The 26,014-nt window shown below is 42.5% G+C and overlaps 1 protein-coding gene across 2 annotated transcripts in view; it reads right to left on the bottom strand.

The window, feature by feature from the left end:
• Window positions 1-26,014, bottom strand: part of CHN1 (chimerin 1) — a 96,507-nt gene that overhangs the window by 23,904 nt on the left and 46,589 nt on the right. Inside the window, exons 6-7 of one of the 2 annotated variants that reach the window (XM_040562021.1) lie at window positions 24,795-25,083; window positions 4,757-4,834 (exon numbers count right to left, since the gene is read on the bottom strand). In XM_040562021.1, the coding sequence (XP_040417955.1) occupies window positions 4,757-4,834; window positions 24,795-25,083 (367 nt within the window). Of the gene's footprint in view, window positions 1-4,756; window positions 4,835-6,664; window positions 6,776-24,794; window positions 25,084-26,014 lie in introns of those variants that run through there. The other variant, XM_040562023.1, reaches the window with a different exon arrangement.

Raw genomic sequence — 26,014 nt, 5'->3', positions numbered from 1 at the left:
CTTTTCAGTGGAGCTAGACCGATTTGCCCCAAATCGGCACTTGCCCCACTTTTCAGGAGATCAGAAATAGAAATTAGTTCATCTCACAAGTCCCAGAAAAACGGCTCTGCTCAACATTAAGAGTTTGTTACAGCTTTGGGTCTGTTTGCAGCATTTCTTCTGCAGTGTCCATCTTCCGGCTCTTGGGGTTTAGGCACAGCTCTCATGAGCAACTCTTGTTAAAATAACACCATTTGGCATGGAGTTAATTTGTTACGACTTTTTACACTGGCAAAACACCTAGTACAGATGCAATTACATCAGCAAAATCTGGGCCAGGGCCAGGTTAGCTTACTTGTTTCCAAGAAATAACCCTCAGTATCAGCAGTGTCTCCCCAAAAGTGACGCTCGAGTCCTTCCGTACCAGCAAAGCCCATCTAGCAGAGACTGCTCCTCAACGAGTCTTTGCTTTTTGCACAGACGTAAGGCAGCTCTGCCCCTTGCTCCCTCTGGCAAAGCTCGCTGTCTCTGCTCCACAGCGCAGCGCCTGCCCTCACAAGGGGGTCACCCTCCAAGAGGCAGCAGGAGACTGCTTCAGCCCAGCGGAGATGGGGAGCCATAACAAACAAGGCTAATCCGCTGACTTCGCTTAAGCAACAGTGGAAAAACATCTCTGATCTCTGTAAGAAGTGTTGGTTCAAAAGGGAGATACGTTCTGAATGTTCACTGGTTTACCAAGCAGCCTTACAACTGTTATTTACTACAATTAATCAACTGTGCCACTTCGGGCATTAGTGAGATAGCGACTAAGAAACAGTGCGGCAGTGCCGAATGCTGCACAGAAAGGCAGCAGAAACCAGACTTCTGGGGACATACAAATTATATGAGGTGCAAAAGAGAAGCAAGACAACATCCTAGGAAACGCGATGCGAGGAAACACGGACCTCAGCCCAGCTCTGACAGGCGCAGACACCTCCCTGCTTCAGCGAAGCGCCGCGGTGCTAATCCAGGCAGGAGAGGGGCTTCGTGCCTGGGACTGTCGGTGGTTAGGAACACCTGCAGAGCTCTGCTGGCTCAAGCCCCCAGGGCTGGCGGCGGCTGAAGGCACACCAGCAGCCAGCCACCACAGCGAAACAGTCCCCGGGGCCGTGAGCCACGAGCCACATGGGCTGGAGCGGGGTAAAGACCTTCAGGGTGCTTTGTCCAGGCGTATTTTACATTGGCCAAGTGATGGAGAGGTTACTGCACTGACTAACAATTTCACTGCCAGGAAGATTTCCTGCTGTTAATCTCAATTTTCTTCCCTTTTCTCATTCGGCGTGCTGGATTGCAGAAAAGCAGAGTATAAAGAGGGAGAGCAAAAGAAATGAAATATGCAGACAGACAGACCCAATCGAGTCCCACTCCCAGACCTAGCTCACCTTCAGATCCCGTTATTCAGTTAGAGCTAAATAAAATGTTGTGTCAAACAATGAAGACTACAATTTCTCTTAGCTGGTATGTTTGTATTAACAGAAAATTAAATTTTTATATTACATTTATAGAGGAGGCTTTGTTAGCACTTAAACACTAATAGAAGCTTTTTATAAATTAGAAAAAAACAAATACAAAAAAAGTCAAATGTTCTTAATGTCTAGCTCTCATCCTGAGGCGTATGCATTAAAAAAGTGGTCAGACCTGCCATCTGCAAACCATCGTCCCTTTCCTTACTTATGGAGATGAATTTAAGAGAACCCAGCCGCTGCGTGTCCGTGCTCGAGATGTGCTTCTGGTGGCTGAGCACTCCCCGCCAGGAGAGCATTACGGGGCTGAGGAGCTTGCTGCCAGCCAGCCCTGCTGCACGTGCCTGCCCACCCCGGCCAGGCAGGCTGCCCACGCCAGGCAAAAGGCACCTCACGTGCCAGCAGATTTAAATAAGATCAAAACCTCTCAAAAACTACCAACCCTGTCAGCACTCCTCACAGGACTGTCCTTATGTTCTTCTTTCAAACAGCCCTCTGAGCAAAACGTAGCTGAGCAGACTTGTTCAGGACAGCTCGATGGCTTCAGATTTAAAACCAGCCTTCATGCTTACCTCTTCCCTAGGTGTTCCTCTGCACCATGTAAGGTTTGCTGGACGCAACAGCCGGAGGGTTTAAAACCCCCCCCCATGTCCCTGTGCCTGCTCTTTCCCTGGCCGCCACTGCCCGTGGGACACAGGGTGCAGAAGCAGAGGATGAATTTGGGTCTCCTCATCTGTGCCCAAGCCCCTCTGGCACTTGCTAACCCAGACCTTCTGCAGAGCAGCTGCTCCTGTCTTCTCTTCCTCAAGACCCAGTGCTAGTTGCTGTACGTTAACGATTTTCCATTTCTCCTCCCTCTACCAGGATGCTACAGCATTTCCAGTACAAAAGGATTTCTAAAAGCCCTTTATTTGCATGAATAGTGATGTGACTGACCATAGAAGCAGTCGGGAAGAGGTTTGAGGTCCCTCTCTGCTGCCTTGTGCCCATGCAATGAAGAGGACATCAGCTGCATAAGTACGAAGCAGTGCACGTCCTCCTTTTTGCTGGTGGAGCCCCTGGGGACAGCAGTCACTGTTGGTTAGCGGAACCCTACAAACTCATTTCACTTCCCCCCCCGAAGCTTAGCTCCAAGGGAAGGCCTGGAAAGGATTCTGGGACTGACATTTCCTCCTTTCCCACATGGGTGGCACATCTGCTGCTTGGCAGGCGACCCAGGATACTTATTTAGACATTTAAAATGACGACGTCTATACATTTGAGAAGAAAAATTTGACAGATACAAGGAGCAATAAAGCTGAGAATCAACGAGCCGCGCTCATTTCAGGTCCGTAACCCAGAAGGGATAACCCTGAAGGGCTTATGGTTATTTCTTTAAAAAGGGACGGGTCCACGGGTAGAGCTTGTTAAGGCAGCAGCATTCCTTGGGCAGGCAGGCTGGCTGCTGCACACCCCTTGAGGTGCAAGGTCCCATTCTTCTCTTTTATAGCAAAAATTATCTGTGCAAGCTGACTCCATGGCACTGACTTGAGAAAACAGTTACTTTTAAAGGTATGTTCTTCTACCAGCTGTACATAAAAAGGGACTACAGTACAACCATTATAAAGAAAATAATCAGTATGCAAAGTTTGTGCTGTATCTATGACCTTGGATCAGACATGTTTGATTTTGAAAAAAGAGATGGAAAACTCACAGCTTCAAAACTTTCCAGAGACAGTTTCGGGGGAAAATTAAATAAAACACAAAAACAAAACCAAATGAATGAAAATCGAGTTACTGGATTATTTTCAAAACAGATTTGTTTCAGACAGCTAAAGGAAAGCAACTAACGAGTACAGATGTACGTAAAATTAAATACATACTATCCTGCACAGGCTGTAGCATGTGGAAAATCCACTATCTACTGGCATCTACAAGAATTATCTTTACATTCTAAGGAACAAATGAAAGTTGCAAGATATTTCAGATCTCTACAACACCTCACGATCCTGTGGGGAAAAAAACAACCTCTGCATTTAACTGACAGACAGCAGGATTAGATCATGCCAAGAGCTCATATTAAATGCTACTTTCATGTAACATTTTATACATGGTTTTCAAATTTGTGCTTTATTAGAGAACTCAAGTCAAACAAAACATCCTGATCATATAAAGTTTCCATTTTTTGTGATCTGCACTGAAAAGACAGAAGGTAGTTTAACCAAACAGCCTGTAGGTAAATATACATACGTGCATGCATGTGTACATTCACACATGCACGTGTGATGGAAATGAAAGCTAAAGATAATTAATAGATGCTTCTATCATCAGATACCTATATGATATTAATGATTTCCCCTTCTGCTAAAATAAATAAAAGCAAAAGATATAAGGGAAAAAAAAAAAACACATTAAAAAGAAAATCTAGGCTTCAGGTATGAAGTTTGTGCCGTCATCTACAGGAATTCAGCATGACATCAATTTGCTTAGTATCTAAGAGATACAGCCTGTGTATTATGCAATGCATTTGACTGCCAAAAGGTTGAATTACTGAATCTTTACTGGACACTTATTACAGATGTAGACACGAAACATGCATATGCTGTACTGACGTGTCCTAATAAAGGACATAATTCATTTTAAAAAATTAAAACAATAATTGGAAGCTACATAGAAGACCAAGTAAATTTTTATTACAGCACAAGGTGGCTAATGTCAGCAGCTCCAGCAGCCCCACGGTAAGCCATGCTCCTTTCGTCACACTCAATTCATTAACACAGGAGAAAAGCCAGAAACGAAGGGAAATGCAGACCATCTGCTCGATCCAGATGCAGCAGAACATGCTTCTTACCTCCAAAGCTATTTACCAGCCACAAACCGAGATAAGATTGCTTTAATCCTCTAATCACAGATCTAAACGATTCTTCACCATCACATCGTCACAAGTAAAACTGAATTACGATCACCTGAACTAGAAAGAAAACTTTGACAGCTTTTCTCACCATTAGCATGCCCTGGTACGGAACAAGTTTCAATAGAACGGATAACCTAGGTGTGACAAATATTAGCGAAACAAATACCTACGTGTAAGCAACCCGCAAGGTCCTCATTCCACTGCTGATATGATCCAAGGATGCCTAGTTGGTTTAGCTGGCCATGGGATTTAATTGAAATGTTTAAGTTCCCATGAAGTCACAGCCTGCACAGGTACGGTTCCCTTGCAGTGCCGGACCCATTTTAAAATAAATACATCAGCCTCGGCGCCGTGAAAAGCGGCGAGCAGCGCAATCCCTTACCTTGAAGTTATGAATCTTCTCGTATTTCGGAACATGCTCGTTTTCTTTCAGCGTTGCTCTTCTGACAAGCGACGTCAGCTGCGAATAAGCAAAGAGTTTAAGAGGTTGCCAGATCGTCACGGACGACTTCTGAGCCCCCAGCTTCATCCCCAGGGCCGCGAGCAGCAAGTCTTGCTGCCGCCTCTCCTGCTTCGCGCCGGGGACGGCGGCCCGGGGAGCTTTCGGCCCCGGCCAGGATTCTCTGGACGGCATTTTGGGACGGGAGGCTCCGGGCTGCCGTGTCACACTCGCCCCGCGGCCGCGGGCAGCGGCATGGCGGGCACCGAGAGCGCTCCGCGGGCCGGCGCGGGGGCGGCCGCGCAACTTTCCGCCGGCGCGGCCGAGAGGCGGCTGGGCGCCGGCATGGGGCGAGCGGCGGGCGGGGAGGCGGGCGGGGAGGCCGGGCCCGCAGCCTCGCCCTCCATCGGCGCCCGGCCGCGACGGGTGCGGGTCCGCGCGCCTCCCGCCGGCCCGCGCGGGGCGGGCGCTGCGCCGGGCGGGGGCGGCCCCGCGGCCGCAGCCAATGGAGCCCCGGCGGCGGCTGAGGCGCCCCCCGGGGGGCTGCCGGGGGAAGGGGGAGCAGGGCCTCGCTGCGACGCTTCGCCCCCCCCCTCACGTTATTTAGGATCTGGGATCAGCTCGTCCCTGTTCCGTTAGTTACACCTTCCCCCGACTTTCACGCCGAGGATGCCCGTCAGGCTCACGCCGGGCAACGGCCTCCTCTGCTTGCAGCACAGGCCACCAAAAGCCCACCGCATGCCCCCTCCTGCCAAAGACCACAATGCCCAGAAGCTGCGGTGCCCTCCTTTAGGCCTTCGCGAGCCCGGACAGGAGGCGAATGGGGGGGGTCACCTCAGGCTGGGTACCACAGCCGGGTCTGAGGATGAAGCGAGCACGGCACAGGATGACCTGGTCCTGGCTGCCCCTCGCCCAAAACGAGGACACACCATCCCACACGAGCACCACCGCACAAGTGCAGTGCAGCCCCAGCATAACGGGACCCCCATGGGGTACCACAGCCACCCCACTCCTGCCCTCCTCCTCCTAGCACTCTCCAAACATCTATGAACAATTCAGAAACAGCAAACCCAGACTTTTGGTCTACCTACAGCTGTGACCCACACCATGGGGCTGGCCACTGTCACCCCTAGGCATTTAGTCCCCTGAGGACCACTCCATGGGCACAACCTGCCTGCGGAAGGGCCCAGCCCTCCCTTCCCTTTGCACAGGCTGCAGCACCGCAACCGCTCTCCCTTCTGCAGCAAAGGTATTTTTATCTCTCATGACTCAGTGACAAGCAAAGACGAGCACAGCTTGTCGCAGGCTTCTGGGTGGAATTGGTGTGTTTTGCAGCTGGATTGCGGCATCACCATTTAGCTCAGTCATGAAAATACAGCGAGAGAAATGCTCACCATGAGCCTCCCCTGTTCCCTTGCACAGCCACCGCTACCCTCCCTCCAGGTTTTAGTAATCTGCTGCCTTTCCACACAGGAGCAAATCGCAGAGATTAAGGTCCAACATACGTGCTTCACCAACCATTAATTTGCATTGCAAGTCAATAGGTAATAACTGAAACCCTGGCTAGATACGATACAGGGTGAAGCTGTCAAGCATTAGTGGCTTACACAGGCCTTAGGAGTACCCAACTCACTTCACAGCCCCATCACAAACAGGAGGCTGCTCAATGCACTTTGTTGAGAAACCATTTTCCATCAGCTACCTCAATCTGCCCGTCCCGCTTTTAACCACTCATGTCTGCAGCAGGTGAGTACCTACACGTCCCTCATGTTTTCCTGCACGTCCCTCTGGTAAGTGGCAATAGGAAATGTAGAAAAAAGAGCTGAGCAGGAAGAGATCCCCCAAACTGACCATCTTGTCTATGTAGATGTGTGAGAATAGCAGGGACACGGGAGGAGGAAGCAGCCCTTCAAGCTCATTCAATCCTTTCTTCCTAGCTGAAGTCATTTCATGGTTTCATTCCCAAAGACTACAGCAGGCAGAAGTCCTTGTGGAACAAGGTGGACCTAAACCTGACCCAGAGGAGCTGCCCTCTCCAAACTGCTTCAGGTTGACAACAGGCTCAGGAAGCAAATTGTGGAGTTTTGGAAACACGCTTTTGTTACATGCTTCCTTGGAACCCCAAATTCCTCTTCTTTTAAAGGGAAAAAGAATAAATCACCAAGACTTGGTACTAGGAAATAAACCCTTTGAAAATTTAATTTGTTGGAAATAAATAACCCAGCCATTTCCAAGAATACATTTACTATCAGAATCAACTCATATTAGTTTCTATATAATTTCACTTAAGAAGCAAGATAAAGCATTCTGAGTTTTCCTTTCAGTATTTTTTTCTTCTTTTAACATGCTTATTCATAAATTGTCAGCTTTCTTTTTCCTAATTCTGAAGAACTGATTTATTTTCAATTGCACTTTAGAGTCACATTAGTAGAAACCGATCTCTGGATCCTGGAAAATTAAATCTTAAGATTGACAATAAAAGGGAAAGCAAAACTACCCAACAGGGAAAGGTCATATCTCATGGCTGTAATTATGAAAACATGTTATAATCTGAAAAGTACTTATAAGATTATGAATTTTAATTCTAACATCGCTTCGTGTTAGAGTGATCTAACAAGGACTGCTTATTGGTTTTACGTAAATCAGTTTACCACTGTTCAGTAGAAAGCATTTTCTGCTGTACACAACTAAAGGACTACTGCATATACCTACACTTACAGCCCTTTTCATGTGTTATATGCACTGTATTTGTGCACACCAAAAACCTGGACTGAAAGAGAGTTAAAACCATAAAGTTTTTTTTTAAATATATTTTTTTAATGAAAATTAATGAAAAATAGAATGTTATCTATTTCTTACATATATTTCCCCAACATAAACTAGTGTTGTAGTTAAAATTCATCATCCTAAAACTGCTTTCAGATGACAAAGTCATGGAACGCATACATCATTCTTCTGCCATTTCCTAACTTTGGACGTTTGCTGTTGCAAGCCAGTGCTCTTAACACAGCCCTCTTCCTTTGGTTTGAAAGCAGAATTGGAAAACAAAATTTGTTGTATACACCTAGCTGGCCACTATTTGAGTCCCCAGGCAGGTCCAGATCTTTAGATTATCTGTTCATGAGTTACTAAAGTAGCAGGGAGCAAGTCCCCGTCCTCCAGGTGCTCTAGCCACTACAGGTGGGTCAAAACCATTGAAAGCACACAAGAAATAAAGGAGCTGTGGGTTCAGCTCAAATCCTGCAGGATGCAATTCTCTTCTGAGGCTCTCATTGGCTCTGGTCACCCTATGCTGTTCTCATTCCCAGCCTGCAAGCCCTGCTCTTCTTACATCCTTGGCTGGCTCCTGATTCAATGCCTGCTCTGTCGGTGGCTCCTGTACGCCCACCCACCAGCCTCCTCAAGCACTTCCATTCTCCAGTAGTTATCTTCAGAGTTTGCTCTGTCGGAAGTCTGCCTTAATGGGGACAATTATTAGAGACTGTCCATTACACATGGGATGAAAAAGAGGTAGAAATGTAAGGAGGAAAGTCTTCTCCCTTCCACTTTTCAAGGTAAAGTCCTGATTTTATGTTACTTTTTAATTGGTTTGTAACAGACATGCAATCATTGCATGTTTAGGAATCAGTATACTGGGCAGACCACAGGAGGAAGGGGACTGCAGGACTTTTTAAAATTTAATTTAAGGACATGATTTCACAGGGTTGAGGTAAACCAAAACCAGGATGACTGAAATTAATAGCCAAGCAAACTCTCAGCAGAGCACACAACTGGAACAGCCTCTCAGTCCTGTACATTTTAGTGATTTAAAAATCAAACAAACAAACAAACCCAAGCCCAGCAAAATGTCAACCTTTAAACCAAGACATCTGTTTAGAGGTTGTACATTGTACATAGGGACTAAAGGGAGGGAAGAAAAAACAAAAACAAAACAAAACAAAAACCCCAAAGACTATAACCTGCTGTTTCAAATGTTCTCATTTGTCCTAAAACCTCAGCCATAACAGTGGTTCAGTCTGGGGTCCTACTGTGACACTGCTTTCCTTTCTTCCCCATGGAGCACTCCTTCACATGCAGTAGAAGCAGCTATTTTCTTGAGCACTATTTGTTCTCGGTGTTATTTGGATAATATATGCATATTTTATGGTACTAACCTCACAATCAGTAAGTCTTATTATGAAGACTCCACAGAATTGATTTTAAAGTCATCCATGGCTTGCAGTAAATTCCAATTAGTCACTCTCTGAAAGTCACATTATGCAAGTTTAATCCAGTCATATAATTCAGTCAACATCAGACAAATTATCTTTCTAAAAAGGCAAATCAATGCCTTTCCCATTTGTTGAGTAATAAACTAAAATTACTACAGGGAAAAAACAAAACAAAACAAAAACAAACAACAAAACCCACTGAAGATTAAAGCATCAGGTTAATCTCACAAGTCCTAAAATGCTCATGTTAGGCTTGCTCAGACATCCTGAACCCCATGTGCATTTCTAGCTTAATATAGCGTTTTGTTTCATGAGCACCTGGCTCCTCCCTCAAACACAGCTTCATGTTTCCTTCAGTCTCGGAAATGCACGTGCAGTACACTGCAGGTTTTTTGTTCTCATATGGCATTGTCATGCTGCAATGACTAAACATGCCTTCATTGTTTCAGGCTTTATATGTAATACAATCTCTTCCCTCTAAGGAATGCATCTTAATAACCGAATTAACCAGCAGTCATATTGCATGCATTTTTTGAAAATCAAAGATGATGGCCTATTGTATACATCTCAAGGAGCAACATATTTGAAAACCGAACCTGGTTTTCTATGCAGTTAGCCACTGTGTATTTTGTCATGCTGTTTCAGTGTACAGTTAACCTAGCCAAATGTATACGCTCAGAAAATCCTTCCTTGCCTGAGCCCTTTATGAGAATATTTTATGGGCTCAATATACAGTCTACAAAACCTAATCAGTCAGATTGTGAAACTGAGCCCGATTTCCTCAATACAGTCCTCGTTGGGGGAGGCCTGTTCCACGCTGCATAGATTGTTCCCCGTCATATCTTTGACAGAATTATTCCTGGGGGGAGGAGGGAAGCCCCAAAATTTCCCTTTTTATTTAAAATTGGAGACATTTAAAATTGCAACACAGCACTCAGCCCGATGGAGACCCTCGTTCAACGTGCATCCCCCTTTTCAGTTACCCACAGGTGAGTTTGTGTTTACGACAAAGTTGAATGATGGAAAACTACTGCTGAAAAAAATCTATTTTTCATAACAAAATTCTCCAAATGGATGGGCTTCTAATTAAATCAGACTTTTTTTTCCCCCAATATGCTTACTGCAAAGCTAAGGAAATGGCTATTTTTTTAGATTTTAATGATTTTAAAAATTATGTTGGACGATAAAAGCAAACACTATTTCCACAGCAGGTAATATTAAGAAGCATTTTTATATCTAGAATTATTTGAGAAGTTGAAAAAAACCACAACATTTTAATTAAGACCTTAAATAAATAAATTCATACAAATCTTTGGCTTGGTTTAAAGTAGGACAGTTTAAAAAAATATCTAAAGTTTAAATTAGGGGAACAAGTTTCCCAATGGATAAGCTGATATAAATTATCGCATAAAAAGTGAGTTAGCTTGGTCCCGTATTGTGCAGCGCAGAGTGCGTCAGCATTATTTGCGAAGATTTTATGTTTGTACTGATGTCTTTCCAGACACACCCTGAAGACCTTGTCTTCATAACAAGCGAGCAAACTCCTAAACAAGCGGAGAGACCTCTGAGGAAGCCAGCAGAGCCACTTCTTTGCCGTAGCCTCAGTCCTACCCCTGACCAGCCACCGCACCCGATTCGGACCTGCGTCGGCCTGGTTACTCCTCACTGGTGTCCCAGCAGGCTGTGGATCTGCTTCCCACAGTTACTGATGTGGGCCTTCTGGCAACGATAAGTCGACACTGCGCACCAGCGAGAAGTGCTGCTGTCAGTTACTGAGAGATAAATGGTCACAAGACAAAAACAACTAACATTGTTGTTCTGGATAGTGACACAAGCAAGGAACTTTTCAGTGGCAAACACAACACATTTCTTTTAAAGGGAAAATTATGTCCCTACTTTGGTGTATAATCATGGATCTATCAATGGTAAAAATAATAAAACAACAACTCAGCGTACCTCCAGGGACAAGCTCAGCTCTGGTTCTGGAGGACATTGTTAACATCCTAAAACTTCACATTTAGCAAGGTCAGTAACCAGACCCAGTGTCCACTGAAGGAGGAGGGTTAAGACCTGGGATTTTCTTCATACTCAGTAGGTATAAATATCCCCAGGGCACTATGTTGAATATGTTCAAAATTAATGTCACTCAGCACTACCAGGGCACATGTGGACGCGTGCAAATGTGCACAGTCAGGGACATGGGTGCTGCAATGAATAACAATGCTAAGCTGGGTTTTGCAAGCACTAGCCACAACTTTAGGTATGTTGTAGAAATAGTAATATGATTCCTGACGGGTTGTGTTGTGGGTGAGATGGACTGACCAGTCCTCCCCTCTTTCCGGGGCTCCTGCTTTGCCTTGAACTAGCTGAAGCCCCAAAGCTCTTCCCTGAAAACACTGTCCCCGCTGCCCTGACTGCATCTGCTAAAGTCATCAACTGCTGCAACTCTTCCTGTAAAGCCAGAGACCACCAGCCTGCTTGGAGGGCCAAGATAGACCTGCATGACAAAAGCACAGCAGCTACCATTCTATGGGACACTGAGGCAGGGCACGTCAATCAAACACCGTGACAAAAGCCCTCCAGAAAGCCAAGAAACAAGATCTTTTCATTCCTGACTCTTACCGAGGTGAGGAAGCAGGCTCCTCATGACAGTAAGCTCCTGCTGAGAACCCCTCAGCAACCCTCTCTCTCCTTGCTCTGCCACAGCTCTTTGCCACCACCTCTTTTTTTTTTTTCCTCAGGAAAACAAGATGAATTAAAAGGGGACTGACCCCAGGCAAACTTGGTAAGCACAGAAGGGGAGCAAGGGTGGGTAGAGCCCAGAAGGTACCACCTCCCTGTCCCAGGAGGCTGGCAGCATCAGGGAGAGCACGTAAGACAGCTGCAAGAGCGAAGAGAGGAAGCATCAAGAAACAGAAGAATTTGTCTCCAGGAAATCCTACAGATGAAACCTCTCCTTTCCAGCTTTGCTTTCAACCCTTTCCATCTACCCTCCTGTCCTTCATCTGGTTGTGGTCCATCCTATCCTGTCAGAAGCCTGGGCCAGGGAGGTGGTGAAGTGGATGAAGAATTAATGCAGCCGCCAGCATCGTGTGCCCCTCTCCAGGGGAAAGGCAGAAGCAGAGCGACTGCAAGGACTACTCGTGGGGTTTCAGCCTACCTTTACACGAACAGGCATTGCTAGATCAGGGCTAGAGCGCAGTACATCTTGCAGCTATGAGACCTGTAGGAAGAGGACTTGATGGAGCAAAGAGGTCGGCCTGTGGCTCCTTGCTGGCCTACAGGGAGCTGTGCCTCTGTGACCAAGATGTTTACTGCAGCGAGGCTTCACTCCAGCAAAAATCTCTTGACTTGTGGCACTTTTTATTGCAAAAAGAACTTCAAAGTCATTTACAAATGCTCCAAGACAATGTGCTCTATAGGAGTGATCATAGTCAAAATGTAATGCAAATTGGCAGCTGCATAAATGTTACTCTTATGGCAAATGCTTTTTGTTACTAATATACTACATTTAAGTATCATAAGGAAAAACAGGCTGTTAGACTAATCTTCTGAAGCTACAGTTAGTTTATTTCTTATCTGACATAGCCCGTTATAAGGTTTTCCTCAAACTGAGAGAGAGAGAAGGCACATAAGAGGCTTAATCAAACCCTTTGATGTGGGACCTTACCTGTCTCCTAGCAAGGGAATGTTGATGGTGGCTAAACTTTATGAAATAAATAATTTACTACACTTCCCTTATCATACCCATTTAAGAATCATATTGTTAAAAGTAGATTTCAAAATAAATCTTTGTATCTTTTTGTATCTGAAAATTGATAGCTTTAGGGATAATCATGAAATCCACAAGGTCCTTCTATTATCATATTTATAGGGTTTTAAAATTTATTTCTCATGGAATAGGAGCCTTGGATACTGGTATGACATAGGCAAGCAGGATGGAAATTTCTTTTTGTCTGTAATATTTTCTTACCTGATGTGTAATATTCATTTCACATTAGTCTTCTCTGGCAGTCTAATGCCTCTAATACTAGCTAGTATTTTATTATTTTTTTTTAATTCTACACAGTAATGCAATTTGGAATAATTCAATATATGTTGTAATTAAAAACTGCAGCTCATTAATTTCTAAACCCTCTTTGTATTTCAGACCACACCTGTTCCTCTGGCACATCCTCTATTTTCAATTCATCCACTTCTTCCTGAATAAGCTATGTTGCTATGATACATGTGCTATCACACTTTCTTTCTTCAACATACTTCCACCAGACCATAATCATACTTATTTAGCAAAAATAAGACTGAAAGTGCAAAGCATCCTAATCTTTCTTTAATTAACACTTTATACAGCTCCACGAATGAAAGGTGAAAACATCTTTTACTCTGAAAGAATAGCAGAGTTGTGACATTGAAAGGAAACATTCATGCAAAATTTACAATGCTAAAAACCTACTTATGGACAGCCTCACTGCAGAAAAATTACAAAACGTGGTAATCTTAAGTGCCAATTAGCACTTCTGGCAGACCCCTATCAACAATTTTCTAGGTGCATGTATGTCCATGGGCAGAGCTGCACCATTGCAGTGGGTCAGGGTCTACTTTCATTTTATGCGATGTAATTAGGCAGAAGGAGAAAACGAGGAAGGCTGATCATCCTTCACATGAGTCTCTCATGTTGGCTCCCAGTTTCTTTGCATAAATAACTATTTAAATCAGGACTGATTTGAAACCTGCAATGAATGAAACCAGAGAGAAATTGGTAGTGGAATTACACTCTGAAAAGTCTCAAAGTCAAATGGTCGGTTTATTGCCACTCATAAAATCTTCGAATCCCTGGTTAGATTCTCAGAAAATAATTGGTTTACATCCTGTTGACCAGTGTTCCAATTTTCCCATTTCTCCTTTTCCACATATGGTTCATCTTTCCTATTTATTCCCTCTAAGTTTCCTAATTAACATTTTTAAATGCCTCTGTCGTGAAAATTTTCATGCAAGGGCAGGAAGCATCCTATTTTCTATAGGAAGTTATAGCTGTTAAAATTTCTTACTTGAGAGATACATTCAAAAAAACATTGTCTCAAATGGTCAAAATCATTTTGAATGTTTTACAGTGGGGCTGGCAATGCAACTCCCCATCATAAATTTGGGCTACACAGATTAGTTACCTTTTAGGGAAGAAGCAGGAATCAGCATGAGACAGGTTATACAACTTCTGTTACAGAGGACAGACTTTGCTTTATTTTATTTTTTATTCAGCAAGTCCAGCAGTTTTTTGCAACATATTTTTCAGCTGATCTCTATTTTCAGTTGAAATATACTGCTCCCAGGTCCCACTCAGTAAGTCAAAGATCTGACAGTTGGGATTTCAGAGGCATATGATCTTTGGACAGAAGCTCTTCTGAGTATAGGGCATGTTAAACTTTAAAAAACAACTAAGTTCGGGGTATATTTCAATTTCTTAAACTCAGTTATTGACAATAGATGAGGAAATCAAATTATTTACAATGGCAATGAAATATTTATCCAGTATAACTGCTTACTTCTTAGTCACATTTTTCATCTCACCTTAAGGGGCAATTTTTTCTTTATACTGCCACCCTCAAACTACCACTTTAAGTGGCACTGCTCAGAAGATTTCTAATGTTGTTTGTATTTTCAATGATAAGAACAGCCCAAGAGAAGGCCCACAAAAAGTTAGCCCGTAAGCTCCCAGTACTGCCAGCCTGCTGCACAGAGAGCCTGCCTTGCACACCAGCATATGATAAAAGTGACTGGCGGTTTCCAAGCACCAGGCTGCAGCTCTGCGACAAATGCTAGCAATGATTCGGAGGCTAGAGTGAATGAGAAGCTGTCACTTAAGAGACTGAACGCTTCAAACTCTGCGAAAGATAAAAACACATGATACTTTTCGCAATTTTTGTGCATTTGTATTAAGCACATTGTTAGTCTAATCATCAGCCAATTCACAGAAATGCCTGAATGCAAATGTAATTCACTATCATATTAACTTTGGTAAATGCTTCGAGACTTTTCCAGCAATGCAAAATCACCAGAAATCTTCAAGCAATAAGCTATTTGGTACATGAAATAAGGCCTAGAGCTTTTCAAATGTTTTACCATTACATGCAGAATAGAAATTGGGAATAGCCTTCCATATTTTCACAGTATTCATCTCCTCTTCTCTCATTTAGGAAGGGGGAAAAACTGCTTGCCTTTAAGCAGCACTACTAATCTAATTCATAAATTGGAAGCCATAAGAAAATGTACTTATTCAGATAGTTTAATAAGGTTTAATACAAGACATTATACTTTGCAATACTAGCTGTAATATTCCTTAGGCAAACTATTTCAACTGCTTTAGCTCTATACAAATGCAATAAAAATCCCCACGTAAAACAAGATAGTCTAAGTGCATTATAATATGGTCTGTTAGAAACACACCATCCTGTAGTTATCTTTGAAGTTGTAAGGATGTTGGAGGAATACTAGTGCTAAGATGACAAAGTACAGAGCAACAAGAGTCAGATTTTTCAACTTGATGGTTCTCCTGTTGCATAAACATTAGGACTGTAGTAATGGCGAATGCCAGAAGCAACACTGTTTCTAACTGCTGATGCCATGCACAAAAAAATGTTAAATATGGAAAAGTTTAATGTTCTAAAAGTTAATGATCTAAGGAAGACTTTGCAAGACTGTCAAGAGTTGATGTCTTCACTGATGACTAGTGCGACAGGTTTGAAGCAATAAGAGCAGTTTTTTGAGCTTAGCAACAAAACTGAATTTGAACAAAGTAAGAAGAGCAGAAAAGAAAAACATTCAGCTAGAGGCTAAAACTAAGCATGAGGAATTTTATCTGAAAGCATCTTTTTTCTTGTGAAAGACTGGAAGTAAAGAAAGAAGGGTTGGAACAGATCAACTTCTGCAGCATTAACCACAAGACAAAGGACTGCTCTTTTTTTCTTTCATAGTCCAATGCTTCCAAATACTTCTAACTACTTCTCTTTTTAGTACCACCTCTAAAACACGCACTTCAGTCTTCAGCAGTCTTATGGATTTGGTAACCGCTTATGAATGGGCAATTATTAGTGGAGCAGATGTGCCTGCCTATCATGGAACTGACTATCCAACTGAGCGGGGAATGACACCAGACCTCCACGGCTCCTCGTCCTTTCAATCTTTGTACAGAAGTCATCTGATATGCATATGTGCTTGTGAACACATGAACACTGACCAATGCAAAATATTTTCCCCCCTGTCATCTAAATAATAATAATAAAAAAATAACAAATAAACCACATCCCCAAACAGCAACCCTAATTGAATAGGGATGGAGGTAAGTGGAGAAAATTCCTGGTAATCAGACCCTCAGCACGGAGTCATGCAGGGTACACAGAACTGCAGAGGGTATAAAACACAAGACATCTTGGATATTAATTCACAGCAAAAGGTGCTACTAACACCACTTCCTGCAGCCCCAGTGCCGCCTTGGGAGTCTCATATTCAATGAGTGACCAGACCTGACCCTGCCTAGTTTATAAGATTAGACACAATCGTAGCCCAAGGTGATTATCACCAGCTATACAGTGTCACATTATAAAGTCTCAGTAAGGTAAGAAACTTGTAAATAACAAAATTATCCTTTTATAGGTCTCTTAATTCAACAGTCCAGTCTGTTTCCTGTAGAAGTGATTAGTAATAGAAAATAATTAGGAGATGCCAGATGGGAGGAGGAGTTTAAAAAAAAGACCCAAAACTCACACAGCTATGGAAACAGAACAACAAACGGCAGAGCTGCCAGCTAACAACCAACCCACTGCAGTCCCTCACTGCCCGGGAGGCTTGTGGCATAAGTAATAAATAGCAATCATGTGCCTGCTCTGAGAAAGATCCACCAGCTCCTTTCTGTGACCACTAGAAAAAAAAGTTGTGAGGACACATAAAAAGTCAAGGGAAACATTTTTTATTTTTTATTTAAAAAAAGGCCTTAATTTATGAGGGGTTTCCCTGCTATACATCTAGGCAGTCTTTTTGGAAATCACAAGTATAAGGCCCACAGTGATGGGACGCAGCCCTACTCCTGTTAGGGCTGAAGCCATGAGCTCTACTTCACTCATCAAGAGTTGAGCTGGACCTCCCTATTTCCATGCCCCATACCCTAAGGTCCACCAGAAAACCTCTCCCCGCTTAAAGAAAGCCCAGACAAAGCCATTCTCTCCGGCTCTTCACGAGCTGAGGGAGGTTCCTCCCTCTGCTTGGCTATGGCAATGAAAAAGGAAGGAAATTTCTGTCAGTAAACAAAAGAGAAGCTAAGGCTAGATGCTAGTTTTTAGAAAGCATTAAAAATATAACCAGATCCAAACCATCAAACATCAGTGACCCTGGAAAGAACCACATTTTACTGGTGAGGGCTTCACACAGACTTACCTCTCACAACACTGAGAAGCGCAGAAAAAGAACAGCACCTTATTCTTCGCTAATGGCTTCACTTTATCAGTAACAACACAGCCAGTATTCTTCAGGCTTAATTGCACAGAATCATACTGCTTTACAGCCTTTTTAACAATTTTGTTCAGTATTAATTTTACAAAGGCTTGAACAGGCATAGGACACGCACTGAGTGCCATTACTCCCCACGCCTTTGCTGAGGGTCTGGTCTGTGAGCCTGGGGGACCGGCCCCCCGATTTCACATGGCAGACGGCCACCTCGCTGTAAGTAAGCACTGGACTTGACAAAGACTCCACCTCTGTGTATAAATCTCACGTGCCAGACCATGAAAAGCCACACTTAAGTGACAAAGCGAAAGGTAATGTGGAAAGTCTTCTCAGCAGGCAGTCAAGTGATTTCCACCTACGAAACAAGGCTGAAGTGGGATGCTGATCCTCAGCTGTGTGAACCCACAAAATGGTAGCAAACATCTCTGCAGCACAGTAACATGACAGGAGATGTGCTGTGTGTATTTGAAACACAACCTGACCCAAACCACTCTTCACTTTCTGAAATTTGTGCAGCCGTATTTATTTTTAACTTCATAATACTAGACCAGCAGTATGCAGTCGGCTACCAACACAGGCATATGACTTTCACTCCACAGTAATCCCCCGCATTATTGTGTGGGCATTAAATTAATGTTCTTTGGAGGCACAGGCCCACACAGAGCCAGCCAGGCAGGTGAGGTCCTGTGAGGTTAACTGGAATCAGCTGGGATGCCTTTTGTAATGCACAGGGACTAATAGGGCACAGCTGAACACTGACTGTAGTGGAAAGGAGAGAAAAAGAAAGGGTTTGCCCTGGAAAACCAGGAGAGCCAGGGAGCCATGTTCAGCACTGGAGCTGAGCCACAGGTCCAGCTAAAAACCCTTGCAATCCCAAGGTTTACCCTCTGCAATCACGAGGCACTGAAAAGAGAAAACCTAGATATTCTGTGACCTGGGGATTCAATTAGCAAAGTTTATGCTTCATTTGGAAGCTCTGAATCTTAAAACAAGATCAGTTTATATAATCTTTTTAGTATATCAATTTTACTGCCACACTGAACATAAATAAGGCCCTAGGTTACTTTCAGCAACAGTGAGAGTAAAAAGCACTCTGCAGTTTGTAGAAAATAATCCTCTTTGTGCTGATGTTTGCACACTGGACAGCGCATGCAATTAGCTTGCCTTTCTCAGGTCTTAATAAACATATAGTTAAGCTAAAAACAAATGTGCTTACGAAAAGATACCATAAGCACTTGCAGTCTAATTTTGAGCTGCATGTGCCATGTATAACGGTGTATGTAATACAGCAGTAGGTCCGTACTGCCAGAAATGCCAATGCACAGAAGAGAAGACGAGGAAGACTGAGGCAACCTCTGCGGAGTACAATGTTGCCGACATGCTGCAGCAGCCACCTAAAAAGCAGACTCGTCCTTCATTCTGTTAACTTCCTTGGTATTGACAAAATTGTCTGTGCTTTGAAGTGCCTGCTGAAAGATGGTCTAAGCCCAGAAGAAATAAATAGAAGTTTTTGCCTTCCACAGAGTTATGTTTTATTTATAAATTACATTAAACTTACAGAGTGATTGTCATGGACACCCGCGCAGGGACTGGGAAGGAACATTTGTGAGAAAAGAGTTGACAATCTCCTCAAGTTAACCCCTGGGAGTCTTCAGTGCTCAGCCTCATGTGTCTTTAAATGTACTTCAAGGTAAACATTTATAAGCAGTACGTTTAACAGCATTATTGCTTTGTCACTATCCTTGTTCTAGATACGGCTTGTCTAGAGTTTTACACCTTACACACCCATCTTTTCTGAAAAAAATAAGTTCATTTGATTAAGTGGAAATATTTCAAACAGCCTCCAGAATCAAGATTTATTCACTCCCAAAGCACACTTTCCTCTCTGACCATTAAGACCCTGTCTTCTTTCCAGTCCTTACTGCTCCGCATGTTGGCATTACTGGGTGCCAAATCACGTTCGAAGCTGTATTCCTCCATCACAGACCTTGCTAAGGGGGATTACGACAACAGACTACTCTAACTTTCTTGGCTACATTTTCTGATATCCTTTCCCTGAAGATAAAACAAGTCTTGGCGAAGGAAGATTTTGAGCAGATCTCACTAACATATTTCACTGAGAACAAGAATAGAAAAGTATTAGTGTCCTTAATGAAAGTATCAGTATCACCTCAAGGTTGGGAAGTGAGACCGGTCCTCCCTCTGGGAACAACGATAACTGTGACCCTCGATTTTCTGTGTGGAAGCTGGTATGAATCCATTAGAAATGTACACAGAAATTGCAATTAACTTTGTGCTCTGGATTATCTTTGGAGGCAGGCTTAAAAGCATGTTTCCTACTAAAATGACACAGATTTACATTTCCAAATCTCCTTGAACAGAGTTGCAGACAATCAGCCTTCATTACCACGGAGGAAAAATGGTATCACCACTCAGACCATTAAAAATAGAACAAAAGGGTGCTTTTGTTGGATGACTGCTGCACGAACCTCTTCTCAGTTCTTTCCATCTTTGGGAATTGAACTGAATGTAGTACAGTCTAGAAGGGAGTTTTAATTGATTTGCTGTTACTACAGTTTCTTGAAGAAATAGCACTTGTCACCAGTGTAAACAAGAATAAATGTGATTCAGTTGCTATCCTAACATTAACCTCAGCATTTCATTCTGAAAGACAGGACAGATCATAACTGATCATTTTGTTTTCTTATAACAGATGTTAAATCTTGGATAAATCACTCATACACCTTCTTACATTAATATCTCAAAAGCATGTCAAAATCAAAAAAAAAATAATTTCATGTTTTGCAGGGCTTTCATGAAGGGCTTTGACATATATATCTAGATATTTATTAATTTTCGAGAGCTACCGTTTTTATAAGGTATTTAATTGAATCAAGTCATCTCCTCCAAGGCCATAATTACCTTTGAGAGAGGAAAACGTTCAGAGATCCATCAGTATTCAAGGCACAGGAGGAATAGTAAATCTTTGATAGTGGGTATTATTTCCACCTCCACATTAGGCCATACAGACTGAATCCACATGGGAAGCTCCCTTTCAAACGAATCTCAGGCCTCTCTCTTAACACACAGACCACGATGGCTGCACAATTGAGTTCTGAACAATCTGCAGACTGTTTTGGGAACCAGCATTACCTTTTTAGCACAGCAGCTAAAATATCTATTCAGGGCATTGGAGCATGACAAGTTCTCTCCTGTTTTCAATCTTTACTCCTCCAGTTATCTCTGACTATTTAATTCTTTCATAGCTTAGAGAAATCATAAATCATTAAGCAGTAATTTTTATTTTATTTTTAATATATACTCATACAAGGTAAGCAGTCAAAATCCTTCTCATAACCAGTGAAGCTCATGCTGGGTAGTGGATTATATTCTCATGTTTTTCCTATTAAAAACTGCATCTTAAATCACACCACAATATGGTCTTTTGCAGGACTAAGTACTTAGGAGTATTGTGACTTGTGTCCTACAGCCCTCATCTAAAAATTGTGTAATTTTCGTCTTTTCATCTTTCGCGGTCTATAATCCTTCCCCTTTACTAAGGCTCTTTTTTAATGTATTGCATATGACAAGTCACCCAACATACAATAAATTCTTCTACTATGGATTAATAGCTGAAATGTAGTATTAGTGCATGCCAGGAGGCATCCAACATACTTTAGTGGCATTCCCTGCCCCATACCAAATTCAAGGCTAGGAGAAGTGCTCTTTAATATTTCATCCTCAAGCTGGAGGTGTGTTCTCTGGCTGCCCAATTTCCTCTACTTGATTTTATGTCAGGAAGTGAAATTACATTCCCACAAGCTGTTCCCCAGTCAGCGCCTGTGTGTCTCTCCTTTCCTTCTTCTGAAGGATTTATCTTTTATACACCACTCACACAGGACTGGGAACAATCACAAAGCTTGGATTTGAATCTGAACATCCATTCCTGCAAATCTGGGAATGTATTTTGGCACCGGGTGACCAATGCCCAAGACCCAGACTTTTTTCTCTGTTTACAGAGGAGGAACGTACAGTGAAAAATTAGGGAAAATCTCCCTGACTACTGTATAAAACTGATAAAGACGCATTAATTGACAAATACTGTACCTTGCAGAAATGTCTCATCATCCCTGAGCTAACGTTGTAGCACACAGGTTTTTCTATTTGGATGATAGGACAAGGGTGTTTTTTTTTCCTTGTTGGATTTTGGACAATTTTCTTTGTATTCTTTGTTAGACTTGTCAACATTGATTCAGTGATATTCACTTCATATGGGACAACAGGAATTATTCTTCCATCCCTCTAACCATAGACAAAGAAAAAATACTTGATCTATTTATCAATGTCCTACAAGAAAGCTTTCTTACACCTTGGTTACATTATTCAAATGACTGTTCATAATAAGGTAAGTAGTGTGTGATTATAAATTGAAGTTTTCATGTAAATATCAATACGAAGCAGCAGCCTACACAAGAAGGGTATAATGACCTTCCAAGCAACTTAGTAGAGGATATATGCCTTTTTCTTATGTTATCTATAATTTTATCAACAAAAAGTTTATAATCTTGCAAAGAGATCTGGTATTCTGTTTAACTGCATCCTTGCTGCTAGCCTGTTACCTTTTTATAGTAGGGAGGCTTTTAAAAAAGTCAAGACAACTATTTCCTGCCATACAGTATCAGACTCTTGCTTTAAATGCAAATTATGTCATACAAATATCCACCTCATGATTTTAGTGTTTTTTATCAAATTAACTGAGACTGGAAAAGTCCCACTAGCTGTGATTCAGTCACAGGGCTTGCAGCCCACTAACTTGCCACAGTCACATTTCGCCCCTCCAAACCCGAAGCAGCTCTCCCAGCTTGTCGAGGGGGCAGCTTTGGTGGGTGTGCAAGTAGCCAAGCCCCCTGCAGAGTGACAGGAGCACTTGGGAGAGCCCTCCGAGGTCTTCTCTCCCCACCACTCCTATGGTGCGTCCTCCATGAGCCATCCGGCAAAGCCATCACCACATTTTCCCCCCTCCCCACTTCCTACGCCTTACAGAGGAGGGAGGAAGGATTTGGCAAGCCTTAGCTGGACCCTGGGGCTCATTTGAAGTGCTGAGGTTGCTGCCAAGACCAGGTTCTGGTCACGGGATTTGCTATGTGAGGTGACACTCAGGACTCTCTGTGTCATCATCCAGAAAAGGTGCTGAGAGGTGTAAAGGCTGCAAAGATGTGACCTCTGCACCACCCCACAGCAAAATGGCCACACCGTGCCTTCCCTGTGTAGCCAAGGGTAGCAATCTCAGCTGGTGATGACTTTAAATTAAATTGAAATCTCCACATTTAACTGCACTGTGATGTCTGTGTGCCCCACTGTGTCCACATCAATACGGTTCCAAGATAAATACAGTGAAAAGATTCAAAAGCTGGGCTTCAGGCCAGTAAACACCACTGCAGTTTAACTATGTTGCAGATGAGGCAACTTGAATTGCTTATAACTTCCAAACAGTGTGGGATGTTGCAATTACACAGCTAATCTCTGTAAAGAGTTTTCATCTACAATTTCAGCCTGTTAGATATACTTAATAGTTCTTGAGCTATTTAATGAAACATGCTTCAAAACTATTTGTATACTTTGTTGACATATCATACTTTGACATAACACCATGTATTCTACAGAAAAAAAAACACAATATCCTTCAGTAATAATAATCAAAATCCCTTTACTACGAAAACTTATTCATTAGTCTAAAAAATGTGACAGAACAGTCGTGTCGTCACTTGAAAGCTACCAAATGCAGCAAGAGTTAATTCTACCAAACAAACCCGAAGTGGTGACTTACAGAACTCTGACAGAAGAGTTTTACCCAGGTTTTGCATTGCAATGAACCCTCCCTGATAACAAGCAAAGAAATCCTTTTGAAACAGCATGCTGCAAGTCAGCGGCTGCCAGGATCTGTCACACCTCTACCACTAGTACTTAACAGGCAACAAATTGAATATTTCATGTGGTCAGCTAGCACCAATGTGCCTGCCAATATTTCTTTTGTTGCATGGTCTGATCGCAGGAGGACAAACAGTGAAGATTCGTACTTTAAGCTAGTTGGGTGCTTCATCTCTCAGCAAATTCAGTCAGGTCTGGTGCTCCAGAATCTGCTGGAGAAGGATTTGAAGGACCAAAGCTATGACCTTCCCCTCTCTGTGGGCTCCGTAGGCAGCTTAGTTTCTTTATGATGGTCACATATGTTGGGAATCGTTAGTGAGACCCTGCCTTCCCCTCAAGACAAACAGAGATCACAGACATATTTCTGACTGGAAAAACAAACAAATGATCCAAACTGAGGTTAGTATTTCTTGTAAGCGATATAAGCATATTAGATACTCCTATCATCACTGTGACGTTAGTGAGGTAGGGGAGCATATCAGAGTATTATACATGCATTCACATGTAAGCCTATGTAAGAGTGCACTTTAAAAAGACTTTCACATGCTAGCTTTTCAATAAACAAAGTAATTAGTTTAACATGACAGAATTTACATTGTTTTCTTTAAGCTTAGTCTCTATCGCATGAATAAATGTTCAGGCAGCTGTTTTGTCTGCCTGATACTTTCCCAACCTCCTTCAATATTCCTGTTGTCACTGGTTCTAAGATTTCTTTGTTGTTCGTTTTTCTCTTTTAATCCAGGATGCAGTCAGTTCTCAGCTGATAACGCAACTCTCTGAAGAGAGCAATCCTTCTTCATAAGTCTGGCTGAGGCCAAAAATAGCTCTGTCAGCTTCTGACAGGCTGAACTTAGCCAAGTGAAATGTTTTAACATTTTATCATCTTAATGAACAGGCTTATTTATAATGTGGACAACTTTACTGTCATTGTATGCAGACTTCTGAAGAGATTATGGAATGCATTTTGTTTGGGGAATAGAGAATATATTAGTATTATTTTTTTGACCAACAGGCACTTGTTTTAGACACTGTAAACAATTTTAAGACAAAATAGCCTATTTGACATAAAGGAGAGACTTAATGGCAACATCTGTAATTGTGAAAAAAAATGAAGAAAGGAACCTTACAATGATAAATAACAAATCTCTGAATGAGAAATTTGCAATATGCACAAGTACCATTAAAAAAAAAAACTACAACAATTTAAAATATTACTATTAATGCAATACTGGAAATAATTATGTAGACTAAGTATCTGCAGATACTTTTAGGATGTGGGGGGAGGGGATAAAATTACAAAATAAAAAATCTATCAGAAAAAAAAAGAGCGTGGGTTAACAATTGCTTACCCTCTTTTCTGCTACCTCATCCTCTCCTGTAGACTCTTTGCCATCATGTGCATCTCTCAGGGTTGGCATATGTTTTTTGTGTGCTGGCTCTCTGTTTAAAGTTGTATATCCTATGTGTTCATAAATTGGATTTATTGTCATCTTGGCAATGTATTCTGCTGCCTTGGTTTCAATATAAAGAGTAATCAATCCATCTGTCACCAGGTCATGGATGGACTCAAAACGTTTCTCCCCAACAAAGTGCTTTCCATCGTAGTAGAGTCTGAAGTTTCTGGTTTGACTTCCAAATCTGCCTCAATGAAATGGGAAAGTATTTTTTTAAAGAACAGTAAGCAAGAATAAGAAAGAGTAATCAAGCCTTTGCAAACAATTAAAAAAAAAACAACAACTTTATCACTTAAAGCTGCGACTATGCCCTGTGTTCAGTCCAGACGCGACTGAAAAACCTCAACTACTACTTAGCACAGATAGGAAGGAGAGATTAACAGCTACAGACATAGCCAAATCAGTGACTGTCCCAGAAGGAGCTGTTTGTTCTTGCATTCTTTTGGCCTCTCCATTATCCTGTGGAAAAACTGAAAATTACTTCACACTCTTTATGGCTTTTTTTAGTACTTTACTACTGCATCGCTGTAGTCAATTTGCCTGGCTCTGATATGAAGAGTTCTCATAACAGAGTCCTCTATTACAGCTGATCAATACAGAGTTTTGATGCAGTCTCAGACCTCTGCACTCCTGCTTTCTTGCAGGAAGAGGCCATTCAGCGCTCAGCTCAGCTTCGGTGCCAACAATTACACTGAAGCAGAACTGCTGCCAGCAGTGGAGCAGCACAGGACAAAATGGCACAAGGGCAAGCATTCTTTATTCCTGGCTGAAGGCCAAGGACTAACTCTTCAAGCTTTGTACAAAAGTCCTTCTGTGTTATGGTTGTTAAGTCTTGAGCTTCAAGCAAATCTTTGTAACATACGGGACATGTAACGCATAAGCTATCTGATGCTAGCAACTCTGCAGCCTGGGTGGAACAAGATTTTGATAGTCTTCAGGCAACCATAAGCAAGAACACCAATGCTACCTGACCATTAGCACCTTTTCAAAACCTACTTTGAACCTGTAACGTTTTGCTGCCTGAAAGCAATCTCAACTTGTGAGAACACACCAGTGCTTGCGCTCGGCAATAACCAACACCTTTCCTGCAGAGAAGATGGAGGCAAAGAGCTGCC

Source organism: Cygnus olor, chromosome 6 (assembly GCF_009769625.2).
Source record: "Cygnus olor isolate bCygOlo1 chromosome 6, bCygOlo1.pri.v2, whole genome shotgun sequence".
Taxonomy (NCBI): domain Eukaryota; kingdom Metazoa; phylum Chordata; class Aves; order Anseriformes; family Anatidae; genus Cygnus; species Cygnus olor.
Note: the sequence above shows the minus strand (reverse complement) of the source record. Positions and strands in the feature narration are given on the sequence as shown.